We start from the raw sequence: 25,193 nt of genomic DNA, 5'->3' as shown, positions 1-25,193 counted from the left end.
TGTAAATGTCCCTGCCTTCCTCAAGTAGATTTATTACTATACCCTGGTCTGGTCCTCAGAGACTGCATCTTTCAGCCCACCCTTCTCAACTTCATCCTCCAAGGTTGTTGTGTAGTAGTAGTAACAACAACAACAAATCATTTCTGAGAATTCTGTGAGGCCTACCTAGAAGGTAGATTCCAAAAGAGAGGATTTTCTTTTGCTTATGCCGGGCTCTTAGGGGTGTTACCAGTTTGAGAAGACTTTACCAAATTATACCATGAAGTGTTTTTGATTTTCTGGTTTTGTTTTTTCCTCACCACTTAGGTAATTGGTGAGATTAGGCTGCACATCCATTCAAAGGCCAATTTGTGGTTGAAATGTCTCAGGGTGTTACTCTACTTTTATCTTGCAAAAGCAGCTTTCCTAGCAGTCTCCAGGAGGAGGGGGATGTGGTTAGGGGGCTTGGGAAGTATAAAGGAGGGAATTGATTTACTTCTGGATCACTCTTGCCCAGAGCTATCTGGGGACAGCGCAGCTTGACTTAACTGTCCCCTGTACCCCCTTGTGACTGTGAAGGGCTTTCCAAGTTAAGGCTGGTGGATCCTAGTTTTGACCTGATAATTCCTTATCGTTTTTGCCAGCTCTTCAGTAGCTTTAGAGACTTTCATGTTAATACAATAAACTGTGCTAAGGGCTTAAAACAAATCATTTTACTTATACTTTATACATTTTTGTGTATTATCATAAGTCTCCGTACGATGTTTAAAGGATCATATAGAAGATCCTATGACGCTATAAAATTTGTTTAGTATTCAAGAATCACCTCCATTAAGGGTAATTCATATGACTAGTTTTAATAAGCTAAGAAACTATAAAATGACTAGATTCTAGAATATTGATGCATTTTATTTTTTTTTACAGAGAGCTCTTACTGTCTGCACTTTTAAGGATAAATGAATAAGTATTTTCAAGAATTTTCAATCTAAAAGCAGGAAGTTTTAATCTAGTAATAACAAAGAAAGAGAACGATTACAGAGGTCTAAGAACATGTTAACAGAGAGAATGCCATCACTAACATCCTCACCAGCAGCAGCAGCATCACTGATGTTCATTGAAGACTCACTATGTTCCCAACCCTACTATGTTTTTAGTAACTTTTTGACTTGTTTATTTTTAGGTATGACAAATTTTTATGCAGGAGATAATTATCGGCCTTCATTTATTCAGGATAATGACCTCAGACACTTAATCCTGAAGGTAAGTAAGGAGATATAGTTGTCTAGGTTGTTGTTTCCTTTTGATTTTTATTTGAAATCCGAGAGGCAGATTTTCTTCAGTTTGCTTCCTGTTATAAACATATAGGACTCTATGTTGCTCCAAATTTCCTTTAACTTAAAAATTTAAGTTATACAAGTAACCAAGTTATATTAATTTGTGCTAATGGAAGTAGAGAGACAGAGGATGGGCATTTTCTAAAAAATGGAGCAAGGCTCGTTTTTAAGGCTAAGCTCTTTATACTCCTTAATGCCCTCACCTTCCATGTCTAGATCTATTCCCCACTATTACCACCTCCTTCAAAGTCATCTACCTTGTATCCTGTTCCTTCAGGATCATGTTCTCTGCACATTAGCCAGTCACTGCTTACTTAATGAGTTATTAGGTGATGCTCTGACATTTCTGTCCTCATCACTTCATACGTATGGGTTTTCAGATTTGCTGTTCTAGAGGATAATTGGACATGGAAAATATGACCATGTCATTGGCTCATCCTCCCCCTTCCCCAGGAGGTAATAAGTGTCTTGATCTTGTGCTATGACTACTGGGCTTTAAGCCATAGTATGACTAAACAGAAAGATTTTTCATTTATGTTGGCCAATTTTTAAAAACTTTTTATAAAAGCTCCTCTTTTATTTGAACATCTAAATATAAATATAATATTCCTGACAGGAATATAAAGGAATTTTTTTTTGCAGACAACAAAAGATTATTAAAGATAGTGAAATGTACAGTATGCTTTGGAAGCTTTCTCACCAATCTTTAAGTGTATTTTCAGCCATAACTTAATGTAGCCCCAGTAATGCCCCTGAACATGTCTGCTGATTTCACCTCATGTTTATATCCAGTTGGAAAAAATTAGTTCAAGAAATGTCAAGAGAGGGGGTGCCAGACTCATCCTCTGTGTCAGACATATCCATTTCTGGTTAGTTTGATCGCAGAGGATTTACTTGGTGGATCTTATGGGAGTAGCTGATATATTAGAATTTTTAAAATTTAGTTTAGAATGATACGTATCATTATCTAGTAATAGTTTACCATTATTCAAAGTATAAAGAGGTATACAGAAAAATATTTTTATCCCTTCCTCATCCCCAGTCTGCATATCCTTTCATCTTAACACATCCATAGACAGTCATTGTTATTGATATGTTTTGATGTCTTTACACAGTTTTTGTATGCAGTAGAGTAGAATTCGGTATAGATAATTTTTATATTAGGAAATATTTCAAGAAAATATTTTGTGGCTGAACTTCTCATGTCAAAAACATTAGTTTAAATTGGGGTCCAATTTGATGTTCTTTATTAATCTTTTTACACATATCTTCAGAAAATTTCTTAATATTAATTTTACTAGATCTGTGACCACTGTTAATTTTATTGCTACAATAATCTCCACAGAATCTGAATGTGTGTGAGACAGATGATATTTAAAAATATTTACTTTCATATTTTTAAATCCTAGACTGCAGAAGGCTTCCTATTTGTGGTTGGATGTGAAAGAGGAAAGATTCTCTTCGTTTCTAAGTCAGTCTCCAAAATACTTAATTATGATCAGGTATCCAAAACTGAGGAAATTTTCACACTGTGTTTAGTTTTTTTGAACAAATATATTTTGAAGCTCTCTTTCTGAACCCTTTCTTCCCATTAGGCTGTGGGATTAGGTTCTGCTGAGTTAGAACTCTAGGGGAGATGGAAAGATATGTGGAAATGGTATAGGTTTTTATTACTGACAAGAGCGTTCACTTCCTGACCTTCGGCAACTTATTTCATTTTCCTGAACCTCAGCTTCCTCCTGTGTACAAATGGAAATGATGATTAAGCCTGTTACTCAGGATGTAAAGACTGAATAAAATGTCATATTTGAATGTCTGAAAAATATTAGTCACCCTTCTCTGTTTCAGCAAAGAGACAGTGTTAGTATATTTAACGAGCTGTGTGATTGCTTTATCTCCTCATTACTGAACTCCTTTTAATTTAAACTAGTTGCTTAGAAACTATAGCGCTGAAAGTAATCCAGCAGAGTGAATAAACTAGCACGCATGGTTTCCTTTTAGAAATCAAAGAGCCCAAAGATTTAATCTTAAACAATGCTCATTACTTTCAGCCTATATTCCCCCCCCCCAAACTTAAAAATTTGAAGAGAGAGAAGGCATTCATAGATAATGAACTAAATATTAATTAAAGAAAGATATTATGATTCAACTGAATCATGCGGCTAGTCCTAGCTGGGTGCGCAAAAGCAGGGCAAGACTTGATTATTCTTTCTTCTAATTGGAAATGGAGAACATCACACACATATACATGCACTAAGGTAATTGACAATTCAAAGTAGTACTGACTTCCAAATTAGGGACATGGATGGAATCCAGTCTCACTGGGCACTGACTTTGCAGTTCAGAGACCATTCAAGAGGCTCACGGACTGCTCAGGGCTTCAGGATGACCATGGTGCAGGGTCTGGTCCCCAGCTTTTCAGATTCAGAAATCTGATTTGCTATAAAACAGAGTTTTAGTCAGATTTATATTAACAAATCACACAATAGACTGCTGTGTAAATCAGATTGCTAGGTTTTCATTTATTTGTTTTAGTATGAGCTATCTAACTGCCAGGTAATCCGGGCTACTTGTACCATCTGGTCCATTTGTTCTGTCTCCTATAGGAATATCTACTTGGGTAATAAAGGAGTTCAGAAGATGTCTGATCACTATGGGTCAGGGAGGACGTCACATGCAAAGTAGAATGTCCTCTAGGCTTTAAGATGTGCAGAGAAGGAGAGGAAGACATTTTGCATTGAGAGAGGGAATCTAGGAACTCTAGGGAGTAAAGTGCAATTGGCTGGATTGGCTAGGGAATTGAGTTTGTAGAGAAGAGAAGGCGTCATGAATTCCAGGTGACAATACCATGGAGCAAAGGGCCAGACCTAGGAATGCTCTGCATGTTAGAAGTGGAATGGCAAGTGGAAGATCTCCCAGGCTGGATTTTGTTTTTCAATAGCATGGTAATTTTTTTTTAACAGTATGGTAAATCTCTGAGTCATGCCATAAAATCACAGTTATTCAGTGACTTCCATATGATACTATAATGGCTTTACTTTTACCCAGGTTAAAGTTTAAAGGAAATCATAATATAATTTAGAAGTAATGAGTACAAATTGGGAGATATTAACAAGAGTAAATAGAATATTAGTGGTTAGGTATTTTTGTGTGATTTGTGTGTATCCAATTATGGTTCTGTGTATTTTTTTCTATCTCCAAGTAGGACCCTGCTTTTAACATTAATGTCACACAGTGTAGTAGATGTATCTTTGAGCTTAAGAAATAGCAACTTTAACTAAAGAAAGTATTTATCATACGTCTTTATAAGGAAATGTAGAAAAATTATGGTACTGATTTTAAATGAATGTCTACTTTATCAATAGGCTAGCTTGACTGGACAGAGCTTCTTTGACTTCCTACATCCAAAAGATGTTGCCAAAGTAAAGGAACAGCTGTCTTCTTCTGATATTTCACCAAGAGAGAAGCTCATAGATGCCAAAAGTAAGTGCTCATTTCAACATGCTTACCGCTTAATGTAATTATACTTATTAGTTAAAAGTATAGCTGTATAATGTTTTTGAAAAGTTATCTAATTATGGTTTTATCAAGAAGAGAATTATGTAATAAGCTTCACAATCAACCTGAGTTGAAAAAAAAAATCCAATATAACTATATAGAGAATTCCTGTATTTATACTCACATATAAAAAAACAAATGCTATATTCATAAGATGCTTCATTTGAGGAAACTATGATTGCTTCATAGTTGCTATTTTTCACATGCTAATAATATCTTTAGAAGAAGGTATCATTTGGGGTAAAAAAAAATTGTTGGAGTTTTCATTATTCAATTATATGCTAAGAGATAATTATTTTCTTATATGAGTCAGGTCAATTCAATATGAAATACCTTCTATAATTGTGCTTGGGAGGTATAAACATTCTTTATTTTCTCCAAAAATTCTTATTTTCTCTGAAAATGCTTAGTGCCAAGTAATTATAATATAAAAATGATGCTTTATGCCATTGATTATTATAATTGAGTTTTTTCATTTTTTAATTTAATTTTTATTTTATTTTATTTTAATTATCTTTATCCTCTACCCCAGGGGAACAATAAAGATACATTGCAAGTGTATATAAGTTATCAAAATATGATTGCTTAACAAATACATTTTTTTGGTATGTTTCACTTCCTGGCTTACTGTACAATGATGTCATTGCTTTAAATAACCATTTTTTAATTTATAAAAAATTATAATGATCAGAAAACATTAGGAGATAATTTCAAAATTATTTAGAAATATTCTTCTCTCCCTATTCTCTTGCCTCGTTCTGCTATGAAAGCTGGCTTGCAAGTTAACAGCAATTTCCAAACTGGAAGAACTCGCGTGTGTTCTGGCTCAAGACGATCCTTTTTCTGTCGGATAAAGAGTTGTAAAATCTCTGTCAAAGAAGAGGATGAATGCTTACCCAACTCAAAAAAGAAAGGTATCAGTATTTTGAAGTGTCAACTGATGTAAGGCATGGATATAAAATTAACGCCCTACTATGTTATATACAGAACAAATAAAATATATGGTCAAAGCAAATAAAGCCAAAAGCACCTCAGGAAATAAGTTGTTTTTTAACCAGAATTATTTAAATTGGCTCTGATCATATCTTTCCAATTTATCAAGTAATTACATATTTTCTTTGTTGCCCAAGACTTTAATGGTGCTGTTGAAATTGCAGTTTGGAGACTATCAAATGGGAAAAAATGGGAAGAGATTGAAATAAAAGTTTGTTATGAAATTCCATTACTAATTTTAAAATATAAAAGTTAGGTCTCTTTAAAAAACTGCAATAGTGCAAGAGCCTGATTTGACTAATTTTGGAGAACATTTTTTTTTTTAAGTTTATGTTTAAGTTTATTGGGGTTGGTGAATGTTTTTAAAGATGTTCTAGGTGTCATTTTAATTTTCATGATATTGTGGTTCTTTGGTAAAGATTTCTAGTTCTGTTTTCTCGTGATTCTTATATAGGCTTGCAGGTATTTACATTTTGAATTGATTTAACGTCTATTTTACTTAATTGAGACCTTTTAGGAATGGCAAAATATCATGATATTTTTGCCTAAGAACATATTAACCTATGGGATATGGAATTCCTTATGCAAATTTTAAGGTAAAATTTGCTTTCACATCTTTTCAAAGGATCTTTATGTAGAGCAAGATTCAGTTTATTTACGAGTTTTGGTTAGAATCTTTTTTTGGCAACTGCTTAAGGTAATAATCACTAATACTCACTTTTTAACCACTTAATTTGTGCCAGACGTTGTGCTAAGTGTTTTAATCCCCATAAAAACAACTTGCAGAAACTTGCAGAAAGTGAAGCAGGCAAAACTTACTCAAACCTAAACCCTCTAGTCTTACAGTAGATGATAAAGAAACAAAAGCAGAATGATTCAGCAGCCCTATGGGTGGGTCTGTTTGTAAATCATCAGTCGCTTCCCTGTTGTCCTTGGCTCTGAGTGATGGGGAGCTGTCTAAAGTCACGTGTATGGCAACCTGAGGGTTGAAATCACCAGCTGGACTGGTGGTACAGAGGCTCTGGAATCCAGCTAATTGGGACCAAATTTTGGCTCCACCACTTGCTGGCTGTGTGACTGTGGACAATTTTCTTAACCCCTCTGAGCCTGTTTCCTTATCTGTAAAACAAGGATATTCACAGGGTCATATAGTTTTGTTTATTGGCTAAGTGCATGGATTCTAGAGGCAAACTGCTTAGGTTTGAATCCTAACTTGTGATTAACTATGTGACTGAAGATAAATTACTAAATTCTTCTGAGTCTCACTCTCTTCAACTGTAAGATCAGAGTAATAGAACCTTCCTCACAGGATTGTTATCAGGATTAAATGAGTTAGTATGTGTTATGCACTTAGCATGGTTCCTAGCATAGTAACACCTGATAAATGCTGTGATCTGTTATGAATACTATTAGAAATAATGCACCTAAACTTAGGACAGTGCAGAGCAGATGGTAAGTGCCATTCCTGTCATTACTTCAGGGCACCTGCTCTCTCTGCCTTCCTTCTCAAGTCAGTCATATTAAGTGTATGTTAATCTTATATTGGGTCACGGTCATATAACGTGGAGCTAGTTTCCAAGGGCAGGAATATTTATGTGGGTGGTCCAAGGAGTCATAGTCCATGTAGACTTGAACTGTAGGACATTTTACTCTTATAATTTATCTAGAGATGGTCTAATCCCCTGTTGAGTAGATACAGCCGTAAATGAGTCACCTAATCTACACGGCAATCCATATAAGAGAAAAACATGGTAGCCAATAAAGCTCCCTTAACATGGCTGAAATCTTTGTGGTATTTGATCCAAGTTATAAATTGAGTAGAGGCTTATCAAGTTTTGTAAGTGTTTTAAAGATTATCAGACTAATCTATCTTTCCTTCTGGGAAGGGAAGAGTTTCCACATGGACTTATGGACTTTTTAGTACTAGTATTTTAGTCATCTTTGTCTTGGTGCATGGCTAGTGCCCAGTGTGACCATTTTACTCCTGAAAGACTTGATTTCATCTTCTACCCTTTGCTCTATCATCTTACTCTTTCCTTCTAAGACTTGTAACCTTATAGGTTTGATTTTCAACTTCTCTATTCTTTTTGAGAACCACTGCTTTAGACTCTTCTCTCAAGTATGAGATTCTCTGGGAGCACAAGAGAAGTAAAGAGCAAGAAAGGAGAGGAGGAAGGGATGCCCTGGGCAGCATTGCCCAAGACGGGCTGAAGTTCTCTTGGTGATTTCTTCCCCACTTACATTTTTTCACAGCTTCTATTGTAATCTTGTTTCTAAAAAGGTCTGTACATATTGGCTATACTTAAGTAAAAGTGGTAGAGATAAGCTGGAGATCATTATCTGACATAGTAGTCTCTAATTAAATAGATTTTTGTCAGTCAACAATTGTTAATTGAGTCCTTACTATGTGCTAGGCACCATACAAAATGCAAAGAAGACACTGGAAACAGGGAGACCAGTCATTATTTTAGTGACTCTTATAGGGACAGGAGACAGCCATTTGACAAGTAAATAATATTTTAGGTCGTAGAAAGTACAATGAAGTCAATAAAAGAGGATAATGAGGACAGGGACTAGGAAGAAGTAGTTACTTTAGACTACTCAGAGAATATCTATTAAGCGACATTTGATCTGAGACCTGAATGATGAGAAGGAATCAGCTATTCAAAGAAATTGCTGATAGAAAGACAAGTATAAAAACCTTAAGATAGAAAAACTTGGTATTCTGGGGACCCAACAAAGATCAGTGTGACTAGATCCTAAACGATGAAGAGTGTTAGGAAGAAAGGCAGCTGGGGCTAGTTCGTAGGCCCCACTACATGGGTTGGGCAGTGGTGTGCTGGTCAGTACGTAACAACCAGCTTTCTGAGCATAGTTCTGATAAGAATGTTGGTTGATGTTTTCCCTTCCATTAATGAGTAAAATGAAAGTGAAACCATGAAGACATATTCTTGAGGCTTAACTCATTTTTCAATATGAGTGGCTGTTATAAAAGTGATAATGGTTTTTGAATTATGAGATTATTTACTTAATTTTTTTGTGCTGTATTCACTGTGTAACTACAGATACAACACACAATTTAAGTTTAATCCACAGTGTTTTGTCCATCGCTTTCATAGGTCTACACAATCAGGAAAAAACAAATCAAGCTCTGATTTATAGCTTTGCTAATTTCTGTGGCGTAAATAGTTACACGGTAGCTAATTTCAAGCTCCCTACATGAGGTCACTGAACATGGAGTAGTGAAGGGATGTGCAGCGCACCATTATAAGGAATCATGTTCAAAAAGAATTTTTAAAAAGAAATATTAAGTACATAATATGAGCCAAACACTGTTTGATATGCTAGGCCCAGAGCAGTGAACAAAATCCTTGCTGATAAGTGCTATGAAGAAAAAGAGAATGAGAAGTTAGATTTAGAATTAGGCCTTCAAATCACTATTTCACATTATATTAAAATACTTAAAAAAAAAAAAGCATGCCATCAACAAAGTGAAAAGACAACCTACTGAATGGGAGAAGATATTTATTTGCAAATGGCATATCTGATAAGGGGTTAACATATGAAATATATAAGGAACTCAATAACACACACACACACACACACACAAAACGAAGAATTTGATTTAAAAATGGGCAGAGGACCTGAATAGACAGTTATCTAACACACACACACACACACACACACACACACACACACACACATATATATATATATATATATATATATATATATATATATGGCCAACAGACATATGAAAAGATGCTCTGTGGAGCATCAGAGAAATGTAAATCAGAATCACACTGGGCACTCACCTCACACCTGTCAGAATGGCTGTCATCATTAAATCAACAAATAACAAATGCTGGCAAGGATGTGGAAAAAAGGGAACTCTTGTACACTATTGGTGATATAAGTTTGTGCAGCTACTATAGAAAACAGTATTGAGGTGCCTCAAAAAATTAAAGGTAGAACATACAACCCAGTATTTCTGCTTCTGGGTATTTATCCAAAGAAAATGAAAACAATTCGAAAAGATATATGCATCCTTATGATCATTGCAGCACTATTTACTATAGCCAAGATAGAGAAACAACCTGTGCCCACTGATAGATGGACGGATGCAAATATGAGCGCTCTCTCTCTCTCTCTCTCTCTCTCTCTCTCTCTCTCTCTCTCTATATATATATATATATATATATAGTATCTAGTTATCTATCTATCTATCTATCTATCTATCTATAAATAATGCAATACTAGTCAGCTATAAGAAAGAATGAAACACATGGATAGACCTAGAGGGTATTTTGCTAAGTGAAATAAGTCAGAGAAAGATAAATACCATATGATTTCACTTATATGTGGAATCTAAAAAACTAAAACAAATGAACAAACAAAACAAACAGACTCAGATATAGATAACAAACGGATGGTTGTCAGATGAGAGGCTTGGGAGATGGGCAAAAAGGAAGAAGGAATAAGAGGTAAATACTTCCAGTTATAAAATAAGTGAGCCATGGGGATGTAATGAATAGCACAGGGAATATAGTCAGTAATATCAGTGACAGTTACTATACTTATGGTGATCTCATCATAAGGAATATAAATGTTGAATCACTATATTAAACACCTGAAACTAATATAATATCGTATGACAAATATACTTTAAAAAATTTAGAGCATAATTAATTATATTGCTTTATTATGTATTATAATTTTTAAAGAACAAAAACATTTATCATTAATAAAGTTCGTTCTTAAAATATTGTTTTTCATCCATTTATATTTTTAGTTTTAGTTTTGTTTTTTATAATACACATATTAGTACAAAAGCAGATGTATATAGTTTATATGCATGAAGGGTGCTTAAAATTTTTTTATAGCATGCGAAAGAGATATATGAAGGCTATCAGTTTGGAGATTAGAGATGAGTCTCGGGGATACCCCTAGGAACATCTCTGCACTTTTGGTAGACCCTTAGCCCAATAGTAAAGAAGAATTTACTGTATTAGGTCCAATGGGAGCTATGTGACCATTGCTTCACTGCAGATTATAAAGCACCAAATCATGCAGCCTGGGTATGCTCCCTTTGGGGACTCCATATTAACACCAGAGAGGGGCCAAAACATGTGGATCAACTGGGAGAACCTCAAGAAACATTTCAAAGGATCTGTTCCCCAGCAAGGCAGACTCTACAGGATGATCAGTGGAAACATGAAAGATTTAAGGAGGCAGCTTGATGACATCCTTTCCCACCATAATGAAAGTTTAATCCTGAAATGGGAAGTGCCCAGTTTGGAAGAGAAGATTGAGCCTGCCAAGCCTATGGCCCTAGAGGTTTACCAGACTCATATCTCCAAGACGGAACACCAGCAGGAACACTGGACCATCATGCTGAAGGAAGGGAGAGTGTAAGCCTATCAGCAGGTCCTGGGCAATTATGGCACAGGCAACATCTCTTTGTAGGAAATCCTCCTCGACACCCTCCTTTTTCTGGTTGTATCTGCATCCCCAGGATCCACTTTTGGTAGTCCATTAATAATCCTGAGCATGTCTCTTATTTCCTATCTTTTCTACACTATATTGAAGTTATATTTTCTATGTTTGCCTCTCGTACTAGAATGAGAGCTTTATTTCTCTTTCCAAGGTGCCTGACACATAGTAGACTCTTAAATGTTTACTAAAGGAACACATGACTATCCTCTTGTCCTTTGTTCCTGACTGACCACATAAATGCTTTTCAGATCCACACAGATAGTTGAGAATCCAGTGAATTAATCTATATGATAGTGTTTTTGTTTCATCAAGAAGCAATTTAAACAATTGTATCCCAAGAAATTTTTATCACATGCTATGGGCTAAATTGTGTCCCCTGAAATTCATATGTTGAATTCCTAACCCCCAATGTAATGGCATTTGAAGATGAGATGTATGGGAGATGATTAGGCTTAGGTGAAGGAATGAGGGTGGAGTTCTAATAATGTGATTAGTGCCCAGTATAAGAAGAGACACCAGAGGGTTGGCTGTCTGTGAGCACACGGCAAGATGGTAGCTATCTACAAGCCAGGACAAGAGCCCTCACCAGAACTCGACTATGCTGCCATCCTGATCTTGGAATTCCAGCCTCCAGAACTGTGAGGAAATAAATATTTGTTGAGCAAGCCACCCAGTCTGTGGTACTTTGCTATGGAAGCCCTAGCTGAGTAAGACAGCACACAATTTGGATCATTTCCTGTACCATAATTCTCATGACAAATAAATCTGAAAAGGCTCTGCAGTGGGAACCAAAGGAATCTTGGCCTTACTGAAAATAAATGTAGGTTAATCAAATGGGCATTTTACAATTTGGCTTGAAATATGGAGCTACAAGCCACAAATTGGTGATAGGACTACATTGTCTGGGCTCACTCTTGTTTCTTTCCCCTTAGATTTTTCATTTTGGTATTTGTGAAATTCTAGAACTGCACATGCCTGCATATATGTATCTTGGAGGATTTTTCTTAGGTATGGAAGCCCAAGTCAGTCACTAATGATAACCTTGAAATATAATACTTTGTGTCAGTCCTTTTGACCCTTTGCAAAGATACAAAAAGGAAAGTGACATGCTTTCCATGAAACTACACGGTATTGTTACAGTATTTTGAAGCAGTTTTGTAAATTTTGAATCTTAAGCAAAAACACATGTATATAGTCATTCTTGAAGAATGTAATAATTAAACTTTAGTTCTTCCATGTGGTTTCTAAAAGGATTATTTTTCATTATAAGTTTCATAGATTTATAGAAGAGCCAGGGAAAATTTCTTTCCTTCGAAATAAATATTGATAATCTTACTGGAAAAATACAGCTATTTCAAGACTACTTGGCAAATGGTCAATTAGAGCTGATTCATAGTTGAATTCTGTGATGAGCTGAAGGAGCTGACTGTTTTTAAGTCCCTCCAGGTTCTCATACTAAGCTCTGCCTCGCAACAACCATGCCGGCGGTCAAGCTTTAGATAGAGTAGAAAGGGCCTGGGTTCTGAACTCAGTAGCTTTTTAATTGTTTGCTGCTTAATAGCTATGCAACCTTAGGCAAGTTCCTCTCAATACATGGAAAATGGGTGTTATGGGCTGAATTGTGTTTTCCCAAAATTCCATGTTGAAGCCCTATCTCTCAATGTGACTGCACTTGGAGGTAGGGCTTTAAAAGAGATAATTAAGGTTAAACGAGGCCATAAGAGTGGGTCCCTAATCCAGTATGACTGGTGTCTCATAAAAAGAGGGACACACCTGGAATGCACGCTCACAGAGAAGAGGCCACATGAGGACACAATGAGAAGTCAGCTGTTTACAAGCCAAAAAGAGGCCTCAGGAGAAACCAAACTTTGATCTTGGACTTCTAGCCTCCAGAGCTATGAGAAAATGAATTTCTATTGTTTAAGCTATACAGGCTAGTATTTTGTTATGGTTGTCCTAGGAGACTGGTACAATAGGTATGATATAGCACCTCATGGGAGTATGGTCAGGATAACATGTGGCTAATGCAGTGCTTGTCTCTCAGTAAGCACTTAATAAATGGAAGCCAATTATTTGTGGCTCAGAAAGACAAGAAGGAAAATAAAAGAACAAATAGAAAATTAGTAATTATTTAAAATCTATATGCCAAGCCCTTTGCAAAAGTACCTAAATCTGCATAACAATCCTGTGCAAACCACCCCCATCTTGCAAACATGGGGAAACTGAAGCCTAAAAAGAGTATTTGTCTAAAGTCACATAGAAAGTGGCAGAACCAGTAATCTGGCTTTAAAATACGTATTTTTTTCTCCACTGTGCCATGCCACTTAGAGTAGCTTCCAATATGCCAAAGATGAAAGATCCATTTTAGATGATTTCTGCAGTAGACATGCAACAGGGGTGGTGGGGGGAGGGGTTGGCTCCAGTTGTAGGAATGTATCCCCACCCACACACGGATGTCCACTCCCACATCAAGTTGGGCCACATGGATGCCTGCAGTCTGAGTCAAATATCTCCTCAAAAAAGGATTTTTTAATCTGTTTAAATGCTTGAACCAAATACTCACTTAACACTTCAGAGCTCTGTGCCAAAGGCATGAGGTCAATTTGGCCTAAGGAATGGTAAGGGCATGTGTTAAGGATCAGTATGGCCCTTCCTCAAAGTGCCTGGTTTGAGGAGAACTGCATGCAGACAGTCATGTAGACAGATGCCTGGACCAGGATAAGGTAACTGCAAAATGGAACTATCATTTGCCACATGGATAACTTCCCATGCATGAGATCATTTTGCATTCTGCTTTAACCAAAGACAATGTTTGTCAAGTGAAATAATTATATTTTGCATATAGTTGCTAATAAATTGTTCTTTCCAACAGTAATTAGCCAATATAATTGTTTTAAGACCACTCCTTATTAATGATGAAAGTTAATAAAGGTGATTTTTTCCTTTTACTGTGACATGTTACATTAAAATTTCTGATTATTTTTTAAGACTATTTTTAGAGCAGTTTTAGGTTTACAACAAAATCAAGAGGAAAGTAAAGAGATTTCCCATATATTCTTGGCCCTCACACATGCATAGCCTTCTTCATTAAGAACATCTTTCACCAGAATGGTATATATATTTTCCAAGGATGAAACCTACATTAACACCTCATGACCTCTCAAAAGTCCATAGTTTACCTTAGTGTTAACTCTTGGTGGTGTTCATTTTGTGGGTTTGGAGAAATATATAATGACATACATCCATCATTATAATATCATACAACTTATCTTCACTGCCCTAAAAATCTATGCTCTGCCTGTCCATCTCTTCTCACTACCACCCTTGGCAACTTCTGATCTTTTGTCTTCATAGTTTTGCCTTGATGGCATTTCAAAATAAAAGAATAGAGAGCAGAAAGCAGCCCTTTTAATGCTAATTGAAACTGAATTTAAGATTTATGGAAAGGTCATTTCCAAGGTTAGCCACAAGTCACTCATAACATGAGTTTGAACTGTGCAGATCCACTTACATGCATATTGTTTTCAATAAATACTGTAAATATATCTTCTCATGATTTTCTTAACATTTTCTTTTCTCTAGCTTACTTTATTTTAATGCAGTATATAATACATACAATGTAGAAAATATGTGTTCATCAGCTTGTGCATTATTGGTAAGGTGTCCAGTCAACAATAGGCTATTAGTAAAGTTTTGGGGAGTCAAAAGTCATACTCGGATTTTTGACTGCTGCGGGGTCAGCACCCCTAACTCCTGTTTTGTTCAAGGATCAACTCTGCTGTTCCCTCTGATATTGTGTATATTTGAGATTTTTCATAATAAAAGGATTTTTAAAAGTAAAATTGACATTAAAACCATTTCCACCCTAATTCTAACAGAAATGTCATGGATTCAAACTTTGAAAAAGCTTCTAAGACAAGAATAAAATTACTCACGTATCTCAACTTGTGAAATCAAAGGCTGATGAAAAACTGCTACATAACATCTTAGGTATTTAAGTTTATCTTGGAAAGATAATCAGTAATACAGGAACACATGGAGAATCCACTGGCTTGTGAAGTATGGCGGATGCTGTCAGTGCCACATGACTTATTCTCTCAGCACTTACCACTTCAAGGGCCTGCCACCTGGTTTCCATACCTATACTCTCTGCTTGATCCCTTTTTCTTTGGTATTTGGAGACAGATCTAATTACCTGGGTTGATTGTGGTGCCATTAAACAGGATAGGGAATAAGTAATAAAGACTCTGTTTAGGTTGGAAAGATAATGACTAGTAATTTAAGGCATCTGTGGACCATGGAGGAGGTGATGTGTCAGTTGTTGAGTACCAGGTCCTAGGCAAGGCTAGCAGGAGCTGTTCCCTGCTTCATTCTCCATTTCCCCATCTCAGACAATGCATCAGCCACATCTGCCTACTCTCTTTTAACTCTTGGTGTGCACTGACTGTTCCCTCTGATTGGAACATCTTTTTGTACTCATTTTCCTCCATCACCCAGGCAACTCCTGTTTGAACACCTTCAGTGACAGAGCACTCACTATCATCAAATAGCAGGGTGTTAGTGGTTCAGAAAGGGAGGCTCTGGAGCCAGCCTGTCTGGTTCTAAACGTTGGTTCCACCCTTGCCCGCTGTGACTTTGGCATTAACTCTCAGTTTCCTAACACCATGGGGATAACACTAGAACATCTCACACGACTATTAAGCAGATGGAATGAATTATATACTTAAAGAACACGATGTAAAAATATATACGCCTTACTGTTAAAATGTACAGCTGAAACTTACTGGATTTCGTTAACCAATGTCACCATAAAAATAAATTTAAAAAAAGAATAAAGCATTTAGAGCATAGCACATAAAGTGTTCTGTAAATCTCTACTATTACTATTGCTATTTTATAAGATAGCTCATATTATCATCTATTAAAAAATGTTTTTAAAAGAATATTTGTAGTAACGGCTTTACCAAATAGTGCCGATTTAAAACAGTGACTGTTCTGATCTTTTCTAAATCTTCATAAACAACAGTTTTAAGTAATTTTTACCAGCCTTTTTTCTCTTCATTTTAACCTTTAAATCGCTTTTTGGGTAGATTGCCATAATCTGTAAACTGCCTTCTTTATGCCTGTGTTGCATTTTATTGTTTTCTTAAGCATTTACTGATATTTGATTGTATGGATTATTTCCAATTTTTGTATTATTCTGGTTGGACCTGTTTGACAAGCTTTTTCCTTTGAGTTAATTGCTTGGGATTTTTCTGAAAAGTGAAATTTTGAGTCATTTTATTTCTATAATACCTTTTATTATACATTTCTCCAGTGTTCTCTAAAATGCTTCTGTAATTTATTATAACCATATATATCTATAAACCATTATTTACTAACATAAGAAATTTAAGAATGTATGCATAATTGTCCTTTAAACTTTTGAATATAAATTATACCAAAATTTTAATAAGCTGAAAACAATTTCTTTGTGGCTAAGAGCAAGAGAGCATGAAGTTTAACTTTTCTAATAGATATAAATTACTATATTTTTAAAAATTGACTTACAATAATTTAGTAGTTATAGATCTATTTAAACCTAGATTAAAGCAATCTGTTTACTTGTCGATGTAGCACATATAGTTTAGTTCCTGAGAAAAATAACTCATTAATAATAAAATAAACACAACTGATGATTTTTTTAATGAAATACTATTTCCCTTTCATGTTTAAAGAACATGTCATAGCACAATTATAACTACTATAAATGTCAATGTAAGAAATTTAAGAATTCATGATTCAAATGCTTTTTAAAAATTCTTTGTCTTTTTCCAGTTTTATGGAGATATAATTAACAAATTCTCTTTTTTAAAAACTTTTGAATTAGATCATAGAAAATTCTGTACTGTCCACTGCACGGGTTACTTGAGAAGCTGGCCTCCAAATATCATTGGAATGGAAGAAGAAAGGGACAGTCAGAAAGACAGTAATTTTACCTGCCTTATTGCCATCGGAAGATTACATCTGTATACTGTCCCACAGAACAGTGGAGAAATGGTTAAAGTGAAACCAACTGAATTTATAACCCGTTTTGCAATGAATGGAAAATTTGTCTATGTGGATCAAAGGTAACAGTTATATGCCATAATAATCAGAGTTCAGTGAGATATTTAAAATGTGACTCAGCGCTGCTGGATTTTTTGTAAGGCTTCAGAACAGGAAATAAAGTTAAAATAAAATAATATGGATATATTGGTAAGTTTGTTCAAGCCAAAATGTCAACATGGAGCATTTCTTAGCCGAAGGTATAGAAGCTGGGCATGGTCTGTGGCCACAGATTTATTGGTGAATGGTAGAAAAAGCATACTCCACATCAGGTGGGTGTCCTCTGGGGTAGCCTCATGCCTGGATGTCGATTCTTTTTTGCAGCTCTGGTTTGGGTCTTGGGCAGTCAAAGGGAGCCAGTGATGCACATGACTCACTCATCCCTCAGTCCACTTTTGTGCTATCCTGACCACATATGGACTGACACTAATCTGGAAGTAAATTTTTTCACAAATTCTGAAGTTTCTTTTTAATTTTAAAACTAGGGCAACAGCAATTTTAGGATATCTGCCTCAGGAACTTTTGGGAACTTCTTGTTATGAATATTTTCATCAAGATGACCATAGTAATTTGACTGACAAGCACAAAGCAGGTATGCATCGAGCGTGGTAAGGTTTTGGTACTTTTTAATTGCAACTTCAACTCTTAATTTCTCATTCCCATGAAGTCCAAAATTTGAATTCATCCTCAAAAGTTTGATTTATATAGTGGTAGACCGTTACACTGATTATTATCTTTTCTTGTTAAGTTCTACAGAGTAAAGAGAAAATACTTACAGATTCATACAAATTCAGAGCGAAAGATGGCTCTTTTGTAACTTTAAAAAGCCAATGGTTTAGTTTCACAAATCCTTGGACCAAAGAACTGGAATATATTGTGTCTATCAACACTTTAGTTTTGTAAGTAATTTTTTATGTTGTTAAGACTTTTTATTAATTTCAAATGAGTTTTTTGCTTCCCTCTTATCATCATGCTAAGCCATTAAAGCTTTATGATTCTCTGGCTTTATTATAACAGAGAGAGAGAGAGAGAGAGAGAGAGAGAGAGAGAGAGAGAGAGAGAGAGAGGATTACTAATTCATTTACAGTCTGTTGGCATTAGTTCTCAGAATTAAGCTAGAAGTTTGCCCTTTTAAAATATATTCCTTTTTGCTTAATCTAAAGGATGATAGTAAAGGTATGTTATTCAAGCATTTCCTTCCTACCCTCCATGGTTTTGTCTTATCCCTTCAATGAATGATGTGGGTGTGGCTTTAAACTCTATATCATTTTAAGAAATTGTTTTGTTCTTTGCATCATTTTGCATGTACATCTTTTAAGCTGGGTACTACATGAGACTGTATAGGAGTACTTGACTGAGTTATGAGCAAAAATTCATCCCAAGCACTGCTTGCCAACTCCTGTCTATAGCTGGCAGCCTGAATGAAAAGCCAACTTTTCCCGATTTGCTGAATATGCTAGCATGGCCGTGTTCTAAGTATTTTTCTTTTTCTATAAGTTTTGTGTTAATTTTTATATGGTTTCATTAAACCAGTTCTATTTCCTTATCTTCAATATTTAGCTTTAAAAAAAGGCCCCCAAAACTTAGTACCTCCACCAGTATCCTATTACCCATTCCAATAACCTTTGCCTTCTTATCATTAGCATAGTACTTGAGAGTTTGTAACTGTGAGAACATGCATTTTATAAGGTAATAGGGCATTAATTAGGTACTTAGCACATTAATACCATGAACTCTGGTTGTGACATTAACAAAATGTACTATAAAATGAATGGATCAAGAATTGACAAATCAAATACACTCAGCTTAATGTAGTTACTTTAACAATTTCTTTCACCTTAAAAAATCACTTAGAGTGTTTGTTTCTTTATTCTAGAGGACATAATGAGAATGGAGAAGCATCATTACTTCCTTGCAGCTCTCAATCATTAGAAGGTAAGCTTAGTTTTAGGTGATGGAAACTTACTACTTAGACTGTTATTATTAAGTTACCATCTTTTTCTGTCTTGGAGAGGGAAAATTCCAAGGTGAAATTGAAAAGATTTCTATGGGTTACCTTCTTCAGAATTCTCGCAGTACTTTTGTCATACTTTCATTATGATCTTACATTATATTGCAATTAGTTGTTTGCTCAACTGGCTCACTACTGGACTGTGAGTTCTTTAAGAGTAGGAATGGTGTTTTATATCCATTATCTATCCCTAAGCCATTAGCATATACATATATATATATATAGTTCCTTCTGCTTTGTGACACTCAATAAAATGTGTGTTGGACAAATTAATAAAAAGCTTTAAGAGGGAGTTTTATCTGTGTTAGTTTTCTGCCCAAGAATATTTTAATGTATCAATAGTATAAATAAAAATAAAAATATTAGGAAATATTAAAAATAAAGCAGCATTGCTTTAGCTTTAGTGTGGACATTAAAGTGAAAACAAACTGGCTGTACCCAAGGGTTGGATTATGATTGTACCCTCAGTGATTTTCTACACATTTGATATCTGTCACTCTTCGATAACCATTAAACCATCATTAATTTTGTTTGTAATGTAAGCATGAATGTTCTAACATTTTAGGATGCAGGTAGTATTTTTCTTTTAAAGGGAGAAATATTTAAATTGAAAGAAAGATATTAACTAAAGTTATATGCTTTTTTAAAGTCCTCAATTGAATTGTTCCTTTTGTTGTTATTTAGAATCCTCTAGACAGTCTTGTGTTAGTGTGCCCGGAATGTCTACTGGGACAGTACTTGGTGCTGGTAGTATCGGGACAGATATTGCAAATGAAGTTCTGGACTTACAAAGGTAATGTTTGATTGCCGCACATATCACAGGTAAAATACAAAATCAATATTCAAAAATCAGTAAGTTTCCTATATGCAAACAATAAGCAGTTCAACAATATGTTGGAAGAAAAGATCACCTTTACTGTAGCAACAGAAAAGATGAAAAATGGTATTTACATATAAGCTTTATAAGAAGTGTCCAGAACTATATGAAGAAAAAACTTTAAAATACTACAAAATTAGTTAAAAGAATAACATGAATAACTTCCCAGATATGTTTTTTTTTTTCAATAGAAAGATCCAGTATTATAAGGATGTCAGTGTTCCTTAAACTAACCTATAAATTCAATGTGAATCCTGTTGAAATACCATCATGCATTCATTTTTTTAGTATCCAACAAATGATACTAACTATATTAGAATATCCAGGAAAATTCTAAAAACCGAAAGTAATAGATTGAGACTAACACTATCAAAAAGACTAAACACTTATGGAAATGTGTTATATGGTAAAAATGGCATTTTAAATTAGTAAGAGGAAATGGATGAAACAGTTAAGAGCATTACAATAACTCATAACCATCTGAAAAGTAAAGAAACCTAGATCGCAACTTTATTCTTTATACTCATTTAAATTCCAGGTAAATCAAAGAGTTCAAAGTAAAACCGTAGAAGTATTTCAAGAACGCAGGTATGGATTTTTGTTATCTTAGTTTAGAAAGACATAAAAATCATCATGTAAAATCCAAAATTTAAGAAAAAATATAAATTACATAAAAACTCAAAATTTAGCATACCTATAACCATTCTAACAAAGTTAAAATAAATTATAAACTGTAGAAAATGTGTGTATTTCATAATGATAGAGTGGACTAATTATTTTAATATATGAAGTTTATAGTATAAATTTATTAAACTTTATATATAATAAACTTTATGTAACTTTATATTAACCTTGCTCTATATTAAACTTCATATATTGTAAAAAAAGTTATTAATCAATTTTTTAAATTCAATAGTAAATAGTTGGAGAGTGGACATAAATAGAAGATACAAATGGCCAAGAAACTTTAAAAATTGGCTCAATTCCACTCACAGTTAAAAATATATATACAAAACTAAATGAGATACCTTTTTTCATTTAGGAGATTGTCAAAGATTTGAAAGTTTGATAATACTCAGTATTGCTGAGATTGTGAAAAAACAATCACTCTTAAACTGTTTGCAGGAATATAAATTAGTCGAAACTGCTTTGGGGGGCAATTTGATAATACTTATCCAAAATGTGAGTATGTATAACCCTAGACCCAGCAATTCTACCCCAGGAGCAAATAGTCTTATATAATAATGCAAAGAGCAATGAACAAGACTGTTCATTGATGTATTTTTAACAGTACTGATTTAATTATTTATCATAACCATAACTCGTTGTGGCATATCCATACAGTAGAGTACTGTGCAACTGTTAAAAATTTTGTAGCTCTATGTTTATATGAAAAGATCCTTAAAATATATAGTTAATAGAAAAAAAGCAAAGGAATGGAACAAAATAGTATGGATAATAACTCACTTGTATAAAAAAAAAGATGTGTAGATATGTGAGTGTGTGTGTATATAGGCCCACAATTGCCCATCTCAAACTCTTGAGGCCAGATAGGTTTTGAACTCAGAATTTCTTTGGATTTCAGAAAGATAGTGTTTTGGAATTCAGTTTTTTTTAAGGAGTATGGATAGTACTCCTAGAGAACAGTTACGTAGTGGGCAGCACCTCATAATCAAATAGTATTTCTGCAACAACGTATTTACAGATTAAATGGTACAATGTCTGGAAAGAGGGGAAGAGTTTGGGGTGTATACATTAAATAAGATTGGGAAAGAATAATTATTGAAGCTGTTTGGTATGTGTATGAGATTTTATTAATCTACTTTTATATCTGAAGTTTCCTTAAAAATAATTTTTTGGAGTAAAGTTATGTAAATATTTATAGTAAGTAGGACAAAGTGGGATAAAAATAATTAGCCTCATATCATTTAGGTCAGGTTTTGGGGAGCTCAGATCCATTTGGATTTTGCTGCCAAATGAATTATGGAAAATCTTTCTGTTTTCAAGGTGTTTTCGATTTGGGAATTGTAGAAAAAGACACTATAACTCCATGATATAATATATATCAAGATATTTGTTTTACCTTCAGAATTTGTTACCTTTCATATTTGGGAGTAGATATCAGGGAATGGGAGATATAGAAAAAGGAAATTTTTGCTTTTTGTTTTCTTTTTGTACAGTTTGAATTTAAGTTTTTCAATTAAAAATAGTTTAAATTGAAAAAAAAAAATCACTAGTAAGACAGTTGTCATGCCCTGACGGACACCTGCGTTTCCACCTGTGGCTATTGTGAATAATGAGGCCATGAATGTGAAAATACAAATATATGTTCTAGTCCTTGCTTCTCATTCTTTTGGGTATATACCAGATGTAGAATTGCTAAATCACATGATAATTCTATTTTTGATTTTTTGAGGAATTGTCATTCTGTTTTTATTCTCCATCAGTAGTGCAAAAGGGTTCCAACTTCTCGCCAATGCTTATTCTTTTCTGTTTTTTGATAACAGTCATCCTAATGGGTGTGAAGTGGAATCTCATTGTGATTTTGGTTTGCATTTCCTTAAAGACTAGTGATGTTGAGAATCTTTTCATGTACTTATTGGCCTTTGTGTGTCTTTTTTGAAGAAGTGTCTGTTCAGGTTCTTTGCCCATTTCTCAATCAGGTTGTTTTGTTTGTTGGTTTGTTATCGTTGAGTTGTAGGGGTTCTTTAAGTATTCTAGATATTAACCTCTTATCAAATATGATTTGTAAATGTATTTTTCCAATCTATGGGTTGCCTTTTCACTCTGTTGATACTGTCCTTTGATACATAGAGCTTTTCAATTTTGATAAATTTGACTGTATTTCTTTTGTTATATGTGCTTTTTTTTCTTATTATATCTAAGAAAACATTGCCATATCTAATGTCATGAAGCCTTTTCTCTGTTTTCTGCTGAGAATTTTATAGTTTTAGGTGTTACACTTAGGTCTCTGATCCATTGATCCACTTTGTGTTAATTTTATATATGGCGTAAGGTACTAGCCAAATTTACTTCTGCATGTGGATATTCAGTTTTCCAGCACCATTTGTTGAAAAGACTGTCTTTTCCCACATTGAACGGTCTGGGAAGCTTTTTTGAAAACCATCTGACCATATAAGCTGGAAGGGCATTTTAAGAGAAGCATAAATTGAGCCAAACATTGACAGCTGGGTACTGTTAGAGTGTTCAGGATGCAGTGGGGAAGTCATTTATATATGGAGGTGCCTCGGCCAGTATACGGAGGAGGGTGGGAGAAAGTATGGTGGTTTCAGAGAATAAGGAGATTTGACTGAGAGAGGAGTTGGGCTGCTGAGAGAGGTGAGGAGTTTAAGGTGACATCAAGTAGTGGGGGACTTAAAAAGCAGGTTTCTGCCTAGTGGACTAACCTGAAGAAAGCCATGTTTTAAAAGATTAATCTGGTAGTGAAGCACATGGGGGAGGGGTGGTTTTCTTCAGGCCAAGGCCAAGTTGATCTGGTGGTGATTTAAAGCCATGAACCACAGAATGAGAAGCCAGGCAAGCTATTTAGATTTAGTGTCCTGTGAAAAATTCCCAAGACAGGCCACTGTTCTTTTGTTTTCCCACCTTATTCATTCCATTTCTGTTTTAATATCTTCCTCTATAATTTATTATCAATTGCTGTCTTAGGAATACATAAAGACATAAAGTTATGTTTATGCCAATGTGTGTTTCACATAATTGAGCATTTAAATAATATATGGTACTTGTCAGTTTTATATGTTTAAGTCTAGTGAAGAGATTTATGATCAGATTATATGATTATATTTATGTCATTATGTATCTCATTGAATTTGTCCCTGGGGATGACCTACTACAGTAAAAATATGACACATTTTCTACTTAAAGGTTGCAGAATGTTAGGAAATCTTTCTTTACTCTCAGTTCTGTTTGGTATCTTGATAAGGTACTGACTCTTATGAGAATGCCTATTTTAAACTAAGTGTGTTATATTATTCTATAACTTTGCCACATGCTAAATTAAGATAGGTATCGTGATACAAGCTTTTTACCTCAGAGTTTTATGTTTCTGTTTCACTGAGTGTTTTTCAGCACTCCATGGTCAAAAATAAGTCTGGCACTGAACAAGTCAGTCTATTGTGAAAACTGTCATGATATTCAGTGTCATGTTCCTTCACTGTATTTTTATCAGATTATGATATACTCAGAAAAACTCTCTTTCTAAAAATATGTGAGTAGATAAAATGTTTTATTTATTATTTTTAAAGGTTACAGTTTTCTTCATCCCTTGGTGATTCAAGTCCAACAGATTTAATGAAAGATACTCACACAATAAACTTCAGGAATGTAAGTACAATCATAAATAATATTCACGAAATAAATGAATAATAAAATTTGCTCCTTGTTATTTCTCCCTAGAAAAGAAGCCATCCTTTAAAAAAATATGTAAACTCTTTTCTAGGTAGTCTGTGGTTTTTAATAGGTAATGTAGAATAGTGGTTAAGAATAAAGTTGCTGGAACTGTACTATCTGGGTCCAAATTGCGACTCATACACTTACTGCTGCTTAACCCCAGTCTTGTTATTTAAACTCTCTGTGCCTTGATTTCCTCATCTGTAAAACAGGAATAAATAATAGCACCAATCTCTTGGAATGGTGTATGAGTTAAGTGACTTAATATGAAAACAAAAATAGTGCCTGGTACGGCATGTGCTCAATAAATGGTAGCTATTGTTATTTTAATAGATTCCAGTTCAGTGGATTAAATATACTCCTTATGGTCTGAAACAAAGGTTTAATATAAGCTACAAGTATTTAATTCAGTTGAACAAATACTAGCTATTTGAAATGCATATAC

General features: G+C 34.5%; 1 protein-coding gene across 4 annotated transcripts in view; it reads left to right on the top strand.

The window, feature by feature from the left end:
• Window positions 1-25,193, top strand: part of ARNTL2 (aryl hydrocarbon receptor nuclear translocator like 2) — a 63,345-nt gene that overhangs the window by 32,391 nt on the left and 5,761 nt on the right. For all 4 annotated transcript variants that reach the window (XM_016119282.2, XM_016119283.2, XM_036236772.1 and 1 more), the window contains 10 exons: window positions 1,160-1,239; window positions 2,723-2,815; window positions 4,679-4,796; window positions 5,642-5,785; window positions 17,230-17,470; window positions 17,933-18,039; window positions 18,196-18,346; window positions 19,324-19,382; window positions 20,143-20,251; window positions 24,604-24,682. In XM_016119282.2, coding sequence (XP_015974768.2) covers window positions 1,160-1,239; window positions 2,723-2,815; window positions 4,679-4,796; window positions 5,642-5,785; window positions 17,230-17,470; window positions 17,933-18,039; window positions 18,196-18,346; window positions 19,324-19,382; window positions 20,143-20,251; window positions 24,604-24,682 — 1,181 coding nt within the window. The remainder of the gene's footprint in view (window positions 1-1,159; window positions 1,240-2,722; window positions 2,816-4,678; window positions 4,797-5,641; window positions 5,786-17,229; window positions 17,471-17,932; window positions 18,040-18,195; window positions 18,347-19,323; window positions 19,383-20,142; window positions 20,252-24,603; window positions 24,683-25,193) is intronic.

The sequence above is a fragment of the Rousettus aegyptiacus genome, unplaced genomic scaffold (assembly GCF_014176215.1).
Source record: "Rousettus aegyptiacus isolate mRouAeg1 unplaced genomic scaffold, mRouAeg1.p scaffold_m13_p_2, whole genome shotgun sequence".
NCBI lineage: Eukaryota > Metazoa > Chordata > Mammalia > Chiroptera > Pteropodidae > Rousettus > Rousettus aegyptiacus.
This window is presented reverse-complemented; position numbering and strand designations above follow the sequence as displayed.